A 19,788-nucleotide genomic window follows, 5' to 3' on the forward strand; every position below is an offset into this window, starting at 1 on the left:
TTGTTGTTACTGGTAAGTCAAAGGCAAACTGCTGTTATGGTAAACTTAAAACTGATAAAAACACTTTAAAACTTCCCATGCAGCAAAACCAGCTTCTCTTTTCCAAATCCCTTCTACTTGTTGTCTTCTCCGATTCATACAACAGCAAAATATTCAGATTCAACTTGCATGCTAATTATAAAGCAATAATCCTATCTTATTTGGTCGCTATTAATGTTTAGTACTTGCCAAGGCTGTTGAAAGCACTTTTCATTGCCATTTGACTGTTCTATCACTTTAAGCATGAAGCTCAGAAAACTGTTGCAATTCAGTACCATCCAGCTATCTGTAAGGAACTTTTCTAATAGTGCATTTAAAAGACAGGAACAATTTATCCCAACCCACAAGACTGGAGTGTTAACAATAGTCTGAATCCAACAAATCAACACCATGTCAGAAACAGAAAGTTTGTCAAGACCTTCCCCCAGTGGCTATTTTCAACAATTTTGACTAAAACTACCATATAAAATTTGCTATTCAGTAGTCATACAGATATGAATAAAAATTCCTTTATAGTAATTACTTTACGAGTGAGCTTATTTCTCAGTTCCAATTTTAGCTTTTTAATAACAAATGTCAACACAGGGTACAAATCCCACTTGGAAATATAGTTCCTATGAAGTTAAGTCAGGCAGAAAAAGAGTATAGGCCACAGTCATTACAACAGTTATGATTTTTTCTTTTCTATATCCAAAGCAATTACCTAGTAAAAGTCTAATTTTTCAAGATAGTGGACTTCAATTACCTATCCACAGTTCCTTAAATTTAGGGGGCAAGAAAATAATTAATTGTGACAGTCCCTAGATTGGATTAGTTTATTAACTTTACAAACAAATGGTCATACACACTTCTTTGAGTTAACACAGCAAAGTTTTCTTTCTTTCCAGTGAATGTCTACCTTAAGATTTCAGTGAAATACGTAACTTCATTTTTATATATATAATTTTATTTAAGCTGCAAGTATTGGATTTGCAAGTACACCAGTTACCTAAGCTTGTAAGGGAGTAAGTAACTTTTCTGATAATATACAATAATTATCCTCAGTAAAATCGGACTGTCTAGTCTTAAAAGCATTAACTCTCTCAAAATTACTATCTTCTACTCTGCAACCAAGTCATGCTGTCAAGACATTGTGAGCTAAAATGAATGACAAAGTGTTGTAATTTCCAGCGTTCCTCTCTCTCCCTGCACTGTTCATTCATCAAAACGAAAGGAGCTGCATGCTGTAACAGAAATGAAGCCACATCTAATAATGGTAAGCAATAATTCTGTAATATCTTTACAGAAAAAGACAACTTCATCAATCTTCAAGAAGGAATGTGTTTAAATATGTTTAAAAATAAAACCTTCTGCACAGAAGAGGAACAACTTGTACATACACATACAACTGTTAGTTCTGCACCAACTCTGGCTGCTAAAGACAAAGCTATTGCTGTACCAGTTAGGGAAAAGTAATGACCTAAAATTACAAGAAAAGCACCTAATTTTTAATTTTTTTTTTTTTTAACAGTACTGCTAAAGATTTTTTTAACATCTCTAGCTATCCCAAAGCTAAAAGCTAGAGTTTTGAAATCCTAAATAATTTTTCAAGCTATATGCCAGAGCAATCCTATAATATACCCACCTAATTTATTTTCATTATGCATCACCAGAAAGCAAACAGCATTTGACATAGCAATCCCCAGTATTTAATTACACTTTACAGCAGACTGTAATGCAGTCACATCCCTGATGAGAACCACCAGAAACTCCCCCCCCAAAAAAAACCCAAAACCAACCAAAAAACTCCAAAACAAAAACACTGTTTTACCTGCAGTGATTTCTCATTATTCCAGACAGCCCTAACCTTCTTACTCCTTGCTGAACTCTCCTGAAGCATTCACCCCCAATCACCTCTCTTCACATGTATCTACTACAAACCTGCTACATCTCTGTCCCTCGTGTTACAAAGGGATCTATCCAGTTAAAAGAGGTTATAGTGAAGAAACATCCCCACAAAACATTCTCTCAAGAATGAGTTAGAACAGGTGTGTGTAGTAAGATCCCAAATTTTATAATCAGATGTGATTCAGTATGTCATTAGATAAACCACCACAGCAAAGTGGCATTTATCAGGAGTGAGCATCATGTGTATTTTACACAAAAGAACAACTCATGTGAACTCTGGACATCTCACTCATGGAGAGGCACTAAGACAGAAGGTATTAAAAAAAAAATCCAGTTTTGACAGACCAACAGGAGGACTGATCATCAGCACTGCTCTTACACTCCATTACTGCTAAATGAAATGTGATGAGACTTATGGCTCAGTTGTCCATAAATAGAGCTGGCTCATCATAAAGTAGTTTTATCTTTAATGTAATGTATAAATCACAACCAGTATTTCAGTACTACATGACCTCCTTTTAAAAGAAAGTGCAAGCTGTGGCCTAAGCTATACTGTATCCACCAATCATTTTTCACCATGATTTAATCAAATGCATACTTAAATGCAATTTTAGTGGGAAGAGAAACTACTGTATTTAATCCAGAATAACATCAGTCCAGCTTAAGAGCAAAAATAGTTTTACCCTGTGATGAGAACAACCCTGGAAAAACAAAGCAAGAAAAGCTCAATGAGAAACACATAAAATACCTTTCACCTAATTATGAAGTGATTCCCACTTGATTTCTTACTTCAGATTACTAGAGCACATAAGAACTCAATATTTGAAGAAAAACAATAGATACTTTTGTCATTGCTTTCTACGCCCATCTTCAGAATAAACATTTTATCTTAAGTAGTAAAAACATCTATTAGAAATACTATGAACTATTAAAGTTCATTTGTGCAGAATCCAAGATTACAGAAGCAGTATAGAATAATTTAATCTTACACATTGTGACTAAATAGGCACACTGTCTCATTAAAGTGTCTTTGAGGTTGGCAGAACAAAGTATAAAACTCCAGAATTGTCAAGTGATGTCCTTTGATGGTTAAGGCTTTTTTGTAAGGCAATTTCAGAGGTGTATTTTCAAAACACGCTTAAAGCAACTCATACCAACAGAATGCCTTGCTAGCTTCCCTCCAAGGAAGTGTTGAAACAACGGCATCATACTGCTAATACAAGGTGATAAAACAGAAATGTAAATTAAAACATACTTAGTACTCTGCCTGGGCTGTTTGTACTACACATTACAAACAACCTACCTCTTAAATTTCCTTCAGATTAAGAGAAAGACTTACTTAACTTTTGAAGAGTAGTAGCAAAGTCCAGCAAACCAAATCAAAAAAGCAGCCTGGCACTTGAGTTTCCAACAAAGGCAGTATGCAATAAACAATGTCAGTTCATAAAACTTCACCATGTTATCAGGTCAGCAACCTAAGGAATCAAACAAGACACTTACCTCAGAGTAAGCCAAGGTAATATGCTCATATATCCCTTGATGATGATGGATAGCATCTTCTAAATCTTGCAGTTCAGAGGGAAGTTCCACCTCTCCACAGGCTTTACACCATGAGTCTACATTGCTCATGTACTGGAAGAGAGAAAAAGCATTTTGCTTAATTGTGGGTTCTGTCAATAAGTGCACACATGTTGATAACACAGAAAATGACTGATACCTGCATGATAGCCACTACAATGACTTTCATTAAGGGGAAAAATGTTTCATGTATTTCTCTCTGAATTGACCAAAACAAAGCTTCTATTAGAACAGAAAAAAATAAACAAGTTTGACTATGGTTGTGCTTTTAGTTATATGGAATTCTTCCAGCCATTCACAGACAGGCAGGGCTTAGCTGTACATCAGCAGCCTTCAGAACTATTTGAACTGTTGGAAATACTCATGCTTCAGGTTTACTCTTGCTCCTTTCCTAGACTTTGCAGCTAAGAAAATGTTCACTTCATCCTGCACCTACCAATTCAGATGCATTTTAGGTTGGATATTAGAAAGAATTTCTTTACGGAGAGGGTGATCAAACACTGGAACAGATTGCCCAGGGAAGCAGTGGATTCTCCGTCCCTGGAGATGTTTCAAAAGAGACTGATGTGGCACTTAGTGCCATGCTCTGGTAACCGCAGCGGTAGTGGATCAAGTGATGACCTCAGAGGTCCCTTCCAACCCAGCCGATTCTAGGATTCTATGATAAAAGCCAGTTAAGGTCTTGTCTAGAAAAAGATCCCAAACATGCAACACCTTTCAAGTCCAGACCCTCAGCATTTAATTGTACAGATGTTCGTGGTACCATAAAGAATCACCTCACCTTTTTAACATCCTTATACAGAAAACCAAGTTACTTTTTAAGTGTACAGACACACACAAAGATTTAATGGTGAACTGTTCACTGAAACATGCCATAGTTGTCTTTTGCTGAAAAGAGATCATCAAGGAAGCAAAGCAGAGTTAAAACACAGCAAACTCACACTTCAGTCCCCAAAGCACTAACTTCAATGATCTCTAAAGGTCCCTTCCAACCCCTAACATTCTGTGATTCTATACACAGGGAAGCACTAAATCCATTTGGCAAGCTACTATAGCAGCAAGCATGTAAAGGATTTACATATTAAGCAGGGGGAGGCGGAGGAGTGGTGTCTCCTAGGACTACCATTGAACATAGAGCACACAGCTATATTGGCACAGCTTCCAAGTCAAGCCTTTTAGAAGAAACTGAGGATCCTGTAACAGAATCTCTTTTGCAGACAATTTAATTTGTCCCTGAACTTAAGCTGTCTTGACAGACAAGAAACTGCCATCAGAGCTGCATGCACAGCACAAGTTCTGTTAACTTATATCTGACAGCTAGGGGGCATGAATTTTATACCCTTGCTATGCAAGGAAAGCAGAGTGGAGAGGAAAAAAACCAACCAAACAAACAAACAAAAAACCCAAACAAAAACAAACAAACAAACAAACAAAAAAACCCACAAAAAAACCAACCAAACAAAAAAACCCACAAAAAACCCAAACAAACAAACAAAAAAACAAAACAAAAAAAACCAAACAAACAACAAAAAAGGTTTTTCCTAGGAGTTTTCATAGCTATTAAACCTATGACAGCTAAGCACATGGTATCTGTACACTAAATTTGCTGTCATTATGTGAAGTCCAAGTCTCAAAAGTTTTAAGAGACCAAGCCATTTCTCTCATCATAAGTGTCTTAATTTCTGGAGCACATGTAGTCTTTTGAGGAAAACGAGTAACAAACAGATCATTTCTAGTACTCCATTATTATTTGAAAGCTGGGAGAAAGGGTGATAGAGTGCTTAATTCTAAGATATTTAATTCTCATTTATCAAGGAACAGTTTTTAAAATTTCTAACACTAAGCACTGAACACTGAAAGAAACTCCATGTGGGACCACAGAGCTTTACTTCTTGCAACAGTCAGCAGGCAGTGGTAGCTGGGTGCAGTCTTCACTGTGTCTGACAGTAGGCATTGGCACTCACCCGTCACTTACAGGGGAAAACTTAGATTCAAGAAGGGTGTTTTATTTCATTGGCTGCTTGTTTTTTAATCTTACATATGTTGAACTTCACCAGTTTCTAAAGGGGTCACGCCTCTTATTCCAAGAGCTGTTCCCTTGAACTCACTTTCCTCTGTTACTGAAAGAGCTAATATATCACAGCCAGGTATTTTACAAACCAACTATGATGATCCATCACAGTTAATCATCAAATTAAAATTGCAGAAGGAACAATTAAAGAAAGTAAATTAATCCCAGAAGATGCTCCACTATTTTGTCTCATTTTTTTCTTTCCTCCTGTTTACAGATATATTTAATGCTGCAGAAGGTAACACCTATCCTTACCACAGATGTCCAGCACACATACACAAAATTTACTACCCTGACTTTTGATGTACATCATTTTGTTATGAAAAAGGAGAGCACATTATTCAAGGCATGCCTATCTGTTCAGATTTCACCATCTCTCTCCTACATGTAAGGCATTTAACCATAAACCTAGACAGCCCAAGCAATTAGAAAAGCATTAATACTGATAAGGTACCACACTATTAAATGCTTCAAGCTGACTGGTAACTTTTACACCAGAAAACAATTCCTTCCTCTTCTTTCAGTGTGTTTTTTCTGTGTTAAAAATACTTATTGCAGTGGCATCATCTTATATACTTTATCTTAATTTGCCTAAGGACAATAAAACCCATGTCATCACTAATGTGTATTTGCATCTTAATACATTCATATTTCTCATTTGTAGACATTTATGAAGCTGAATATCTGTGTAGAAGAAAATAGATAAAAAATTTCTTAAAATGAAGTGTGCTGCTTCCCTCCATTTTTGCTGTTATCAAGCCCCAAGTGGTTTCTTCATTTATTCCAAATTAAAGTTATATCAGACACAAGACCTTTTCTTGGCTCCAATTTAGCATAGCAAATGGAAATAAGTTTCTACATCAGCCATACAGCACACCACAGCTTCAGTCAGCCATAACAATTCAAAAACCTTTGCTCTCCAAGCTCACCAGAGATGTAAAGTCCGTAGTATCAATGGGTGACTCAACAGCACACACAGAGCAGCTCCTTCAGAACTGAATTCCCTTGAGGGCAAACCATTCTTTCACCATTAAGATTATTAACTTTAAAATAAATATCCCCATTTCCCCTACATATACCTCTTCTCTGGCAGCTACACACGATTAATGGCTTAATTAAAATAATTGGTATAGGCCTAAAGCTAAAATTTTTGTTTAATATAAGAGGAATCTCTTATGGGATACTCAGTAAACATCTCCCACCACAGTTTCAGATTAAAAAGACAGTTAATTAACTTCTCAACTTCCAGTCCAACTTTCAGCTTACTTTTCTATAAGCAACTATTATTAGTAAATCTTGACACTCAAGGACTGACTGGGGCAGAATGGTGACAATAGAGAGAGAACAATTTTATGATTTCTGGAAGTAGGAAAGTTGTTATATTGATAATTTTTAAATATTTACACATTTATTTTATATACTGTTTTTTTCCCTTCCTTCTTTTAGCTTAAAGGCTATAATTAAGCATTCATGGCCATTTTGAGTCACACTTCTAAACTGGCAAAGTTTTATATTGCATTGACATGGGCAAGGCACTTGGTGGAGAATATAAGAGCAGTGGATTATCCTGAGGAGAAAAAGATTGTTTGAAAATCAAAAGAAAGGAATGCTTTGGCTTTCTTGCCAACCTTTTCACTCACCGTCTTCCATCTAAACCAAAAGCAAGCAACACAACTTACCATTCCAGCATGGAAACTTTTGTTGGTCCCCTCCTCACTCACTAACCTGTTCAGCTTTCTGATGGAAGATGGAGGACATATCCAGTAATGTGCTACGTTCATCCAAGGCTGCAGCAAAAGCCTTCCATTCTTGCTCCAGCTGACTAGCAATCTGTTTTATTTGCTGTGAAGCATAATGACCAGACTCAACCAGGCGATTTGCTACTGACATGATGCGGTTTATGTTGACATACACATTCTGTGAAGAAGATGGGGCAAGAAATAGTTGATGTTAGCAAACCACGTAGATACAGAGGAATACTTCCATAAAATTCTTCTTTGTTACAGTACTGCTTCATAGACTGGATTTATTTGCCAAGTCTGTGCATTCCTGACTTTGGAATCTAAGTGTATAATTTGACAGTCTAACTGTATTACTGACAAGGGAAAAGGACAATGTGAAATAACCAGTCTTACCATAACGTTAACAGTAAACTTTAACAACATAAGAAGACCCATTATTACAATATAGAAGGAAAGCTAACCAACAGCCTCAATAAGAATGATTACAGATTTTCAAATCAACATGACATTCAGATACACACAATATAGGAAAATCAAAGTATACTTACTAATCACTTGATCTATGGTATGCAAGTGTAGAACATCACTCTACAAATCTTTACATCAACTTCTGAAAGTATTTCTACTTTTAAAGTAACAAAATACAGAACAAGAGTCCGAAGTAGTTAAACATTTTTATTTGTTATTTTCCCACCACTATACTGCCTCAGAGCTGGCACTAAAAACTAGGCAAATAAAGTCCAAGATCAGAACAATTCTCCAGCATACTGTCTTTACTTAATGATGGCTCTTAAATCACCCATTTTGTTTCATTTTAGCTCACTTAAACATTTTTGGCCTAAAGGCCTAAAATCTGGTCCTGTTCCGATTCTACATGAGCTGACAATATTTTATCAAAGGATGCAACCAAGTGTTTCTAATTCCTGCAAAGCCAGAAACAAGAAAAACTTCACCCTCAAAAGATTTCTGAGAAATTCTTCCAGAGCTACATGTATATAATGCTGAGCTGACGCTTCTTTATACTGGGATGACTCTTACACATCTAGAATTAAGTTCTTAGAATCACAAGATTGTTGAGGTTGGAGACCATCTAAGTCTACACCTCTGCTCAGTGCAGGTTCAGAGTGAAGTCCAATGAGGTTTTGAAAACCTTCAAGGATGGGAAGACTGCAGTGTCTCTGGGCAACCTGTTCCAGCTCCCTCAGTCGCTCCTGGTCATTTCATACATATACTTCAGAGAAGAACTTGGTCGTGGTGGCTTCCCAGAAATGGAGTGAGAACTTTCAACATAATGTTGTCCTCTGTAGGAACATCCTAATTTGTGCATATACACTTGAAGAAACCCTCAGTTCAGCCTTTTGTTGATTACAGGGTCCCTTTTATTCACACTACAGCAGGCACTTTGCTTACCAACCCAGTCCACCACATTCTCACCTCATTGTTGGCCCTCTTCTCCCTCTCCTAGAATTCTTACCCTACAGTTCTTCATAACAGGTTATTTAGCCTGCTGGAAAAGATACTTTTGTCCCACTTAATTGAATAACAATCCTTGATCATCAGAGAGAGGGTTCTGTGGTTGTAAAAACCAAAACCCTGTTGCCAACATCATCTGTGTGAACAGTTGTTGACCTGCAGGATCCATCTACCCTCTCAAGAGAAGGACTGAGAAGAAAAACACCTGGGCTCCCATGCCCTTGACCATTGTTTCTGGGGCCATAGAGTCATGCTTCAACCTTTCCAGGTCACCACTGGCTGTAACACTGGTGCTCACATGGAAGAGCAGCAGCAAACAATAGTCTGAGGGCTGGACAAACTTAGGCACTCTTTCCGCAATGTCCAAAATCCAAGCTCCCAGCAAGTGAAAAACTTCCATAAAGAACAGGTAAGGTTGGCAAGTTGGCAGATGGGGGGTTATCTGCTCCCTGCAGAAAGAAGTCTCCCTTTATTATCACTTGTCTCTTCCTTTTGGTATTCTGTGTGGCTCAGGTGGCATAGATGCTTTATTTGACAGCTCCTGTCTCCCTATCAGCATGAGGTTAGTGAACCTATTCTGTAGCTACAAATCTACAGGTGAAGCCAAAACTTTCCTCCTAGTGCCTGAAGCCATTATCTTCCAACCTTCATCATAACAGGAGTCTCTACTTCCTACAGCCTACAGCCACGGACTCTTTCTGTCCCTCATCCCTACCATCCAAACTGGTAGTTTGGACTGTTGAAGCTGCAGTGTTGGAAAAGATCTGGTCAATCTCTCATTATCTCTGATGCTGTGCAGATTGCTGAATTCCTGCAGCTCTATTACTTGGTGACGCAGATCCTTAATAACTGCACACCTCCTGTGGGCAGGAAAACCATCTCCTGCTGTGCCAGTCCTGGCAAGAGGCCACAGGCCTTCCCTGCAGTCCCAGGCATGCAGAGATGCATCCTCCCTCTGGAACTCCCTCTGGCTTGAGGCCACTGATGTTACAGGGATAGCCAGTCCCACAGTAGCTGGGGACCATGCTGTGAGATGCATCACCACACGGATGATGTTCTGAGCAGAGTTGCTGGCTCCTTCTGCATTAACTACAGCACAAAATGCCATTTCCATTGGCTATTTGTGTTAGCTACACTTGTTCTTGCCTATATCCTAAAAATTTATGTGTGGGCTCAAACTGCCAGACACTACCACATAGAATGCTTGGGAAGAAAACAACAAGAAACATTAAAATCTCAACACTCTAGACTGAATTATTTTTCCCTCTTGTCCATGTAGTGCAGTCTGGAATTCAAGGATGCAGGAAATGCCAAGGAGCAGTCAGCTACCTGTCAGCAACAGCATTGCAACCTACCCTGATCAAGGGTTAAGAAACTGAGTTCAATGAGCCAGGGGGGACAGAACTGACTGCACCAAGGCTCAGTAAAGGTCAGAAATCAACCAGTGACAGAAGACCAAATCCTGAAATTGCTGTTAAACTGCAAGGCTATATTACTACTGAGAGATTTGATGGGCAGCCTGTGCCAAAATCTGACTATACCCCTATTACCAAGGGAGGTCAGGGGAGAAGGCTGGCATGTGGACACCCAATGCCACACAGACACTAAGCATCCGAGGTGGAATCACTGCCCAGAGCCTGACACTGGCTGGCTGGGAGGAAGTGTTGCAGTTCCTCCACGATTCACTGTGTGGACTCACTTGTGTGGTAACTGGCAAAGGTCTCTATTAATTGTAACTGTGTGCATGTATATTTGACAGCCTGCATCCCAGTTGATCCACATAATAAACTGAGCGTCATGAGTGCTTTTCCTGCCTTCACAATACTGCCTTTTAAATTTTAAGTTATCACAAACATCTGTTCACTCCTTTTAAGTGCAGCTGAAGAACTAGATGAGTACAAAACTGCTACTTCCAACAAATTTTAAAAGACTACAGAGCATTTATACCTATTAAAGTGTATGCAGCATAAATACAAGACTGCTGAATGAATCTGGAAAGTCAAGTCTTTATGCTGGTATATAAAAAGCATGAGTCAAAAAGAAAAAAGAATAAAGGCTGTATTAGCCTGACATTTGAACTTTTTGTGTATCATAATAAGAGAATTTTAGCAGTTCTGGAGAGTCAGTTAGATATAAATGACAGGGCAACATAAATGTGAAGTTAAATCACAAGTGAGCTGTGGTTAAAATGCATTCCTTTTCCCATGGCAATTTGACTCCACAAGTGTGGAGGAAAAGCCCCTGTAGCAGTATGAATATAAATTAATATGCTGACAGTTGAACACATTCCATATATTCCTTTCCATTAAAAATAAAAATAATATCCTGAAATAATCTCAACCTCCGCCCCTCATCATATCCCTCACTAACTTATATGCCTATTAGAGGTTTAAGTTTCAGCATTTTATAACGCAAAGGAGATAGATTTAGTTGAGAAAGAAAATAAACTCAAATTGTAAACCACTACGACTGGACTCTTTTTAACTGACTCTTGAAAGTTAATGGATTTTGTTCCATTTTCTAAAATGACAGGTCCAGTGTCATTACTATATGAAAATGCACATTTTTTTGAGTACCAAGCAAGGTGATTCTCATTCACATGGATGGATGTCTTATTCATTGCATAGATTTACATCCTGGTTTCAGTTAAGAAGCATCAGCTATCTGGTAATAACTGTTAAAGACTTGTTCAGCCATCTCATTTACACCATGTGAATCTGCATGAAACATCTGCAGCTTGTAAATGTGCATCAGCAGTCTAAAAGATGAAAGGCAGAAGTGATACTTCATTTCTTGCATTGTATTACACATAACTATTGTAACAAAACTAAAATGGGAACAGTTCAAGTTACTGAATTACTGTATGTATAGTAAGTATACAAATGTACTTAGAACAATTATTCTCTCACAATGCCTTTTAGACGGACGCTGAAGACACCTTACGATCTCTGGAAAGCTCCTAATGGCAGAGTTATACCCTAAAGGGATCATAAATATAAAAAAGTACTGTTTAGCAAGGCAATGCAGATGAGTAGCCCAACACAAGCTGTAGTGCACTGCATCATTCTTCAGTGTGTGCCTGAAAGGCAAACACACAACGGAAAAATACAGGTGACAACCTGCCAGCTCAACTGAACTTTATCACACTCAATACAAAATAAAGCTGGCATATGCCCTGAAGGTTCCATTGTATTTTCTGATTTTTCCACACACATTTGGAAAATGTTTGTTTAGCTTTAAAATTTCAAATAGCAGTTTTCTGACACAGACTATTAAGCATTCAGTGTTAAAAACAACCACCTCAGCGACATGGTCCATAAGCATCCTAACTGGCAGCTCTATATCAACTGTAGCAAGTTTGAACTATTAATCTGTGATGAAAATATTTTAGCAATGGAATTTTCAAACCATCTGCCACTTCACACATAAATGGCCACCAAGACAAGGTGAAGCATTAATGTATGAAATAACACTTGCCTAAATGACTTTATCTTTTTTCTAACAACTCTTCTATTCCCATTCTTGCAGCAACAGCAGAACTCTCAGTTTGGCAATCCAGACTTCAAAGATGAGAACTGCAGAACAATTAAAGATATCACCTGATCTCTTCCCATAAAAAAACCCTAAACCTCAGCAACATTAAGACTGTACGTGAGAAAGTGTTTAGCCTGTTCTTCAACTGGTACAAGGATCTTCAAAATATTCTCAAGTAACTATTTAATCATGGCTATCATGACTGGAACAAGTGAAAAATTATTTTTTGTAAATGTCTTTATCATCTGTTTCCTACAGTTTTCATGGTGAGCCTAAGGAATGTTACTGCAAGAATATATATTCCAACAACACCATCAACTTCTTCCCTCTCTTACTTCTCACCTTCACTTTCTCATAGTGAATGTCCATGCCTTCAATCTCTCCTTAAAGCCACATCATTTTCATCTGGGTGTTTCCTATTACAATATTAAGTATGGGGCTCTAAACTGCACCTGGTTCTCTAGTAGGACCAACTGAGTCAGAGCAATTTATTTAGAAATCTTAAGTTCAGCACCCCCAAGAAGTATCAAGAATAAAATAAGATCTGCCTCTTTGAAGATGCATGCCTGTCTATTCCTTTAGCTCACGATCCATTGACATTAACATGTCACCAGCTGATTGCTTTTTAAAAGCTGTTTATTTGCTCCTTCCTTGTAGCCTATATTTCATCCTGTTGACGTCAGAGGGCTCCTCAGCAGCTGCAAACAGCCTGAACTTGTTTTGCCCTTTCAATCTCTTCTGAGGTTGGTGGCATCCAGACATTGTGTCTAAGCATTAACTTCTCTGGTATGAGAAAGATTCCCTTACAGATAGGTACTCAGGAACATCCTCCCAGTCTGACCAGGATCCACAGCTGTGCATTCACCCCTGAACTTCAGGAAAATCACAAATCCATGGTTTGCTGAAACTGAAGTTATGCAGAACTAGCTAAAATTTGACAGAATACGTTTTACCTGCTCTACTGCCCCATCTCCACTTAGTGTCTTTACTTTGTCTATTAGAGATGTTAGATTGGTTGGGAAATGGATGAAATTTATCAAATAACTATTACTTATTTTTATTGAAAGCCCTGCTTAAGTGATCTAGTAGTTTTGAGCAAAACAACAACAAAAAACCTACAGAACAGACATGTCCTCCCCAAGACAACAGAACTAGTTCACTGCTGTTCATCATTCTGCACACCAAGGCTTCTGTGAAAGTCTGCACTCCAAGGCAATCTGAGAATGCACTGTTCACAGTCTTTTGGTCTTACTCTCATTTGCTGAAGTCTCAAGAGGACCCAGGGCAGTTCTGTAATTCCCACAGTGCTTAAGTCTATCTCAAGTGAGATCTCTGTATGGTTATAGAAATATATATTGAAATAAAAAGAAAATCAAGAGTGAAACAAAGCAGTAGTACAAAGGAAGAGAGAAAGTCACACTAGCTGTCAGCTAAGATGATTATACCTAACCTGACCTCCCTAACCTTCTCATTTGTACCAGCCCTGTGGTTGGATTTGAGCAAACCAAGCCATGTAAGTCATGTTTGTAACTTTTAACTCTGAAAACAAAGTAAGATTTAAGCGTTGTGTTCATACTTTTTTTTTAAGCTCCCAAAACTCTCACTGCTCCACATCTCTGGAATTCTTTTTTTAGATGAGAACTAACTATCTGATTACTGCCCTAATAAAGTGATTTGTGTATATGCAAACAGACTGTTCTGAGAACATTAATCAAGTTAGCAATATGCTAACAATTGAAACAAGGCTTTTTGGATTATGGTTAATAAACATAACTTTTTTTTTATGGTCCTATCCTCTCTCAGACAACAAGCAGTCACAGCATGCTCTTTAATAGTAGCCAATGTCAGCTTTCTCCAAAGAAAGTTTCCTTTTGTCTACATCACTATCCAATCCTTTTGACCCTCACTGGTGTAATGAGGGGCACAGTGAAGCTGTAATGAAAGCAAAGACATTTGGTCCAGCAAGAAGAAAATACTTAAGTTGATAACATCCTCTACCCATCTTTCACGCGACTCCTTTTGTTCCCTTCTTTTCCAGCAAGCACACATAAAAAGTTAAAAAGCTCATCAGGCAATTTTTGTATTTGCAACTCCTATCATGCCTTAGTTGAAAGTTTCTCCCTTCATAGGTACTAAAACTTTCTGAGAAATTAAACATTGGTTTAGTCACGCAAAGAGGAACTTCAAGCTGAAACTGAGCAGTGCTTAACTTGAACTTAACCTGTACTTAACTCATTACTTGACAACAGCAATTTACTGTTGCTGAAAGCAGGCTTTATAAATGGTACTGAAAATCCATCCTCATCTTTAGAGAGGACAATTATTTTAAGTTTATTTTTCCCATATTGAGGGAACGCAGAATCTATGTGACACAGACCTGACATTTAACAGTGCAATGTGTTCAGCTCAGTTAACAGCGGGTCACATACCTGCAGCTGCATATGTGAACTGCTTTTCAGGCAGCAGCCTTTTTAGCCACATGATAGCCACATGAACCTGTGATAAGCACTGGTAAACAAAATTATGTCCATCTTCAATGTGCATCAGTACACCTATCCAGCTCTTCTCTGGAACTGCTTCATTGCAATGAGAACCAGCCTATGTATTAAGCTTCACACTTTCACAGACTTACTCCTGTTTACTTTCAAGTGCAACCACATAAGCCTATCACACACTGAGAACACAAGATTCCTAGACATATCACTTGCGAACAAAACTGCTAAAAGTACAGCTAAATCTCCTCCCCCAATGTACTATTCATCTCTGTTTTGCAACATTTGGTTTATACTTCCAAATACTTTGTGCGGTAATACTGAAAACCAGATTCTAAAAACAGCAGAAAGCCATTAAAAGGAAAAAAGGCAATATTCAGCAAATCCTCTTTGTCCTTGATGCAACCAACTCCTGTTCATGACAGGAACTACGTAGCTTTCACAATGGTTTACATCCAGGTGGCTCATTTCAGACTGGAAGACAAGAATAAGTTTTTTGGTGTCTCACCCAAAGGCCATCACTCTTTCTCACCCAAGTTTGGCATAAGCAGCTGCAGAAGTTGTCCTGCAACTCGTGGTAAGCAGAGCTGCTACTTGGGAAGGGGAGATGGGAGAGACAGCTACTGACAGAGGGTAGCACCTGCTGTGAAGGGAACAGATGCCCTGTGGCAACCATAATGTGTTGGGAAAAGCAGCTGCAACATCAATTATCTGGCTTAAGCTGTGAGCAAGTGCAAGAGGTTGCCTTTAGCTGCTTGGGCAGCATTTACCCTTGAAACAGCCCTTCCCCACCAAAAATGAGCCAAAGGATACAATTTGGAAAGTGAGATGAGTTAGGGTCCAATTAGGGCCACACTGAAAAGCCTTTGAAGTCTCCTGCATATAATAAACCTAAATATAATAAGTCATTCTTTCTTCCTTCCTCCACCCCATAAAACTGAATAAATTTGTACATGGGTTAGAAGTCAAATTCTAACTTGAACATTAGAGCATTCATGTAAGAGATCTTAAATCAATTCTGATTACTGAAGAGCTACACTGACAAGCACAGCGAACAAACAGTAGCTTGTCAAGAAGAGATTGTATGTGAAGAGTGATCAGGGAGAAGCTGAACATGCTTGCAGGAGTCAGAGTGCCCAACGTTTTTCCTGTTAAAAGCTAATGAAAAATAGGACCTGCCAAAATTCAATCAGCTTAAATCAGTCATATGTCATATTTGGTTTATTTTTTTCCCCAAATCTACATACAAGGCTTTTGCCATTTAACCAAATAAATCCCAGCAAATCTGAACAGTGCTCAAATCAAAATGAGGAATCTATAATTTTGAGTTTGTATTTTTCTATTCTGTGCCAAATAACCACTTTCGGGGGGGATATCTGCTACAGCAACACAAAGAAAAACTGCAGTGTGCTTTTCCCCTCTCAAATATTTGGACTGCTTAATTTCCCCCATATTTAAGCTGCTGCTTATGTGCTTCAAGAAATCATTGTACAGGCTTGGTCAAAGTCCTCTGTAATAAATGCGTTTGACTTCTACAGGCAGAATGGAGATTAACAGCAAAAGACTAACAACAAAAACAGCAGGGGGGATTATGCTACATCACTCAAGTGCTTCCTACTGTTGATAGCATATGAACAGTATGGAAGCGTGTTTGTGGGAAGTCATCCAACTTGAAGAAAAGGGGACAACAGTGACTAATACCAGGACAAGCTGACAGTACAAGAATTTAACCTTTAAAGTACCAGACCAAGAACTGGCTAGAAGGCCATCCAAAATACAAAGTACAAAAAGTCATCTCATGTCAATGATCTCTACAGTCCTTCTGTGAGCTATTTCTGCTCTATATGCAGAAACAATATGCAGAACAATGAGCAACAGTGAGGTACATAACTTAATTACTATGTTCCTCAGCATTTGCTTTATTCTTTCCAAAAATTTTGTATTGAATTTTTTTTAACTTTTGCAAACACAGCTGAGTTGGAAAAGAAGAAAATATACCTTTCCTACTCCTGCCTTCCACTGCCTTAACTCCAGCTATACCATACACAGTATCTGCCTAACTAGTCCTCCCATTATTTTAACAAGATGCATAACCTAGCTAAGTTTACTTTTCCACTCTCTATTTCCACAATGACTAGTCTTGCCCTACAAAACCACCCTCTTGCAAGAGCTGATTATTTTGACCATACTTTAATCCAATTCTCATCCTTGGACTGCTAAAGATGTTAATTTCTAACAAGACCAGTAGTGTTCTTCCTTCATTGAGCTGACAGACAGGGACTAGATTTAGGCCCAGATTCCCAAAGTTAATTAAACAACTCCAATCCACATCATGAAAGCAACCCAAAGTGTACTTGACAATTTAGTCTCAGTATCCAAAAAGGAATTCATGAAACTGAAAATAAGAAGCTCACCACTGCTACTTAAAATTCAAACTTTTAGTTGCAGTCTACTGATAGCTAATCCTAACATCATATTTGGGGAGGGTGGGGGGAAAAGTTTTTCTGCTCTAAAAAAAAAGTTTTCTCTGCTTTCTAGAGTGCCAGAAATTACAAGTATGTCTTCCTGAAGATATGGAAAATTATTATACCAGGCTCAGCTGTTCATCATTACTACTTAGAATTTTTTGTCTGAGTTGTAACCTATTCAGAAGATGCTGAGAGCTACTGGTTTTTGTATAGAGTGCTAAATTCTGTATTGCACAAGATTCTGTGAATTTCCCACAAGAACCCACACATTACTCAAACACACACACTAAGTTCTAGAAGTTTGGATGATTATACTTCAGAAGAGCTGAGGTTGTGCTGAATATTGCCATTGGTCAACAAAATAATTGTTAGTTGATCACAGTACCTATATGTGGTTCGAGTTCCTCCTTTGTGCTTTATAGTTTTACTGCTCAAACACAAATTTGTGCTACTTGTAACAGAACAAATGACTTAAGTATGATTTACAAGTTCTTCCTTGACAGGGAGCAAACAGATGCTGTCAGTGCTGTGAAGTGAGGCCTGTTCTTACCATACAGTTCATGGCAAAGTGACTGTGCTGTGTCTGAAGCTCCATGGCATGGGGATGACTGGTTCCGATCTCTGTGTAGCTGTTCAGAAACAGACCTTTGTTGTGTGTGATCCAGTCAAACATCTAAAAGAAAATATTAAGGAAAAAGAAATCACTGATTTGTCTGGACAGAAAGCATAAGCAAGTAATGTGAGAAATCTGTGAACACAGTAGAAAAAAAGTCTAGGGACATGAAAATTAAAACTGCAATGCTCTCTGCATTTTAAGTTACCTCATAGTTTAACAAAACCAGTGCCAAAACGTGAGGTTTTGGACTAAGCGGCTGAGGTTGTAAAATATTTACTATAGGTGTTTATCTCAACAAGCTACAGCATATTCAGAATCATAAAATAATACACTTCATTACTAAAAAGAAGTCAAAGTAAACAATCAGGCTAGAGCACAGCCCTGAGTTACCAAGTTTATACATTCTCTAGTGTCAGCAAATCCAAGATGTCAGCACCTTAGTAATTTAGAATGAAAATGACAACTCATGGAAATTAACTATAAATTCATTCTTGCTGATAAAGTACTTCAGCAGCAAGTTTATATTAATATTCTTATTTCATAACTTTACAGCAGATTTGAAAACAACTTCTATTTTGCCAAACAACTTGAAAAACTATACTTAAGAGGAGTTACAAATTACCTCCTTCCAGATAAGTTTAATGTTTACATGTGTTTGAGTTTGTGCTTGGTTTTTTGTTTGCTTGTTTATTTTTGTGTTGTTTTTTAAAAAAGTACTTTAATATTCAAACAAATTTTAGGAAAGATCTTATCTGACAATGACCATCACTGAAGGTAGATAGGTATGTTAACAGCAGCACTGCAAGATAAAGTTTTCAACAATGAAGCAACACAGCAAAATGCTAATGTTTCATTTCCATCCCTCTTACAATAGTCTTGAAATCTTTGCTGTATCTCAGCTCAAAAGACCCACCTATTCTCTAAATAAGACAAAAAAGATTGTTCAGGAAAAAAATGGTAGGAATAAGCAGTAATCAATCATTTAAAGATCTTTTAAAATATGATGGCTAACAGAGCAATATTCTCAATTATTTCACCTAGGTAACTGACAAATCAAATTATGAGTAGACCACAATGTTGTAAGGACTGTAAACAAAACAAAACAAATCCAAAGCAATCCAAAACAAAACAAACACCATATAGTTTTAAGCACTTAGACAACTGAGACAGCTGATCACATACGTTTAAATTTTCAGATTCTTATCTAGACTACAGTGAAGACCTAGAACACTCTTTCAAAACAGACACTGGTTCAGCTTGTGACCTAGGTAGTCTGACTTTGCTACCACCAAATAACCTACAGGGCAATTCCAATTAGATTTTGCCTATTTTTCTCCTGAACCAGCCCAGATTCCTTAAGTGAAAGAGTTGTGCAAGTCTTCTAAAACAACTGTTTATTGCTCTCCATCCACTGTACTTCATTTTTTCAAAGATCCAGCACATTCCCACACCTAAACTATAGACATACTCCGATAAAGAAGCTCTGAGCTATGAAATCTAATCTGACACTAAAGTAAAATAATAGGCTCCTCTACCTATTCTGTAAACACTTACTTTAAGTGCTACTTTCAAAAAATTTAGTTTTTTAAACACAGCAGAAAACATCAATAGTAATGTAAAGAAATTACTGCACTGAAATTATGAGAGTAAGGGAAAGCACAGGGAAAGAAAACAGAGGAAGGAGGAGGAAAGAGCAGTACTATATATGATTATTCTGGTTTTAGTATTCCCCATGCATCTGCTTATGACCACTGCTAGAGAGCAGGACACTGGCTTAACTGACCTCACCCTGTTCAAGCATTCTTACAAAAAATGTTAAGAAACCTGGCAAAGATCATACTTTGAATTTGACTGCACAGCTTAGGTTACTTCTATGCCCAGAAAAAAA

General features: G+C 37.8%; 1 protein-coding gene across 1 annotated transcript in view; it reads right to left on the minus strand.

Annotated features, from left to right (window-relative positions):
- The window catches only part of TRIO (trio Rho guanine nucleotide exchange factor), a 247,646-nt gene that overhangs the window by 146,199 nt on the left and 81,659 nt on the right, over window positions 1-19,788 (minus strand). Inside the window, exons 6-8 of the mRNA XM_030446293.1 lie at window positions 17,835-17,957; window positions 7,301-7,492; window positions 3,427-3,558 (exon numbers count right to left, since the gene is read on the minus strand). Of these exons, the coding sequence (XP_030302153.1) occupies window positions 3,427-3,558; window positions 7,301-7,492; window positions 17,835-17,957 (447 nt within the window). The remainder of the gene's footprint in view (window positions 1-3,426; window positions 3,559-7,300; window positions 7,493-17,834; window positions 17,958-19,788) is intronic.

The sequence above is a fragment of the Calypte anna genome, chromosome 2, assembly GCF_003957555.1.
Source record: "Calypte anna isolate BGI_N300 chromosome 2, bCalAnn1_v1.p, whole genome shotgun sequence".
Taxonomy (NCBI): Eukaryota; Metazoa; Chordata; class Aves; order Apodiformes; family Trochilidae; genus Calypte; species Calypte anna.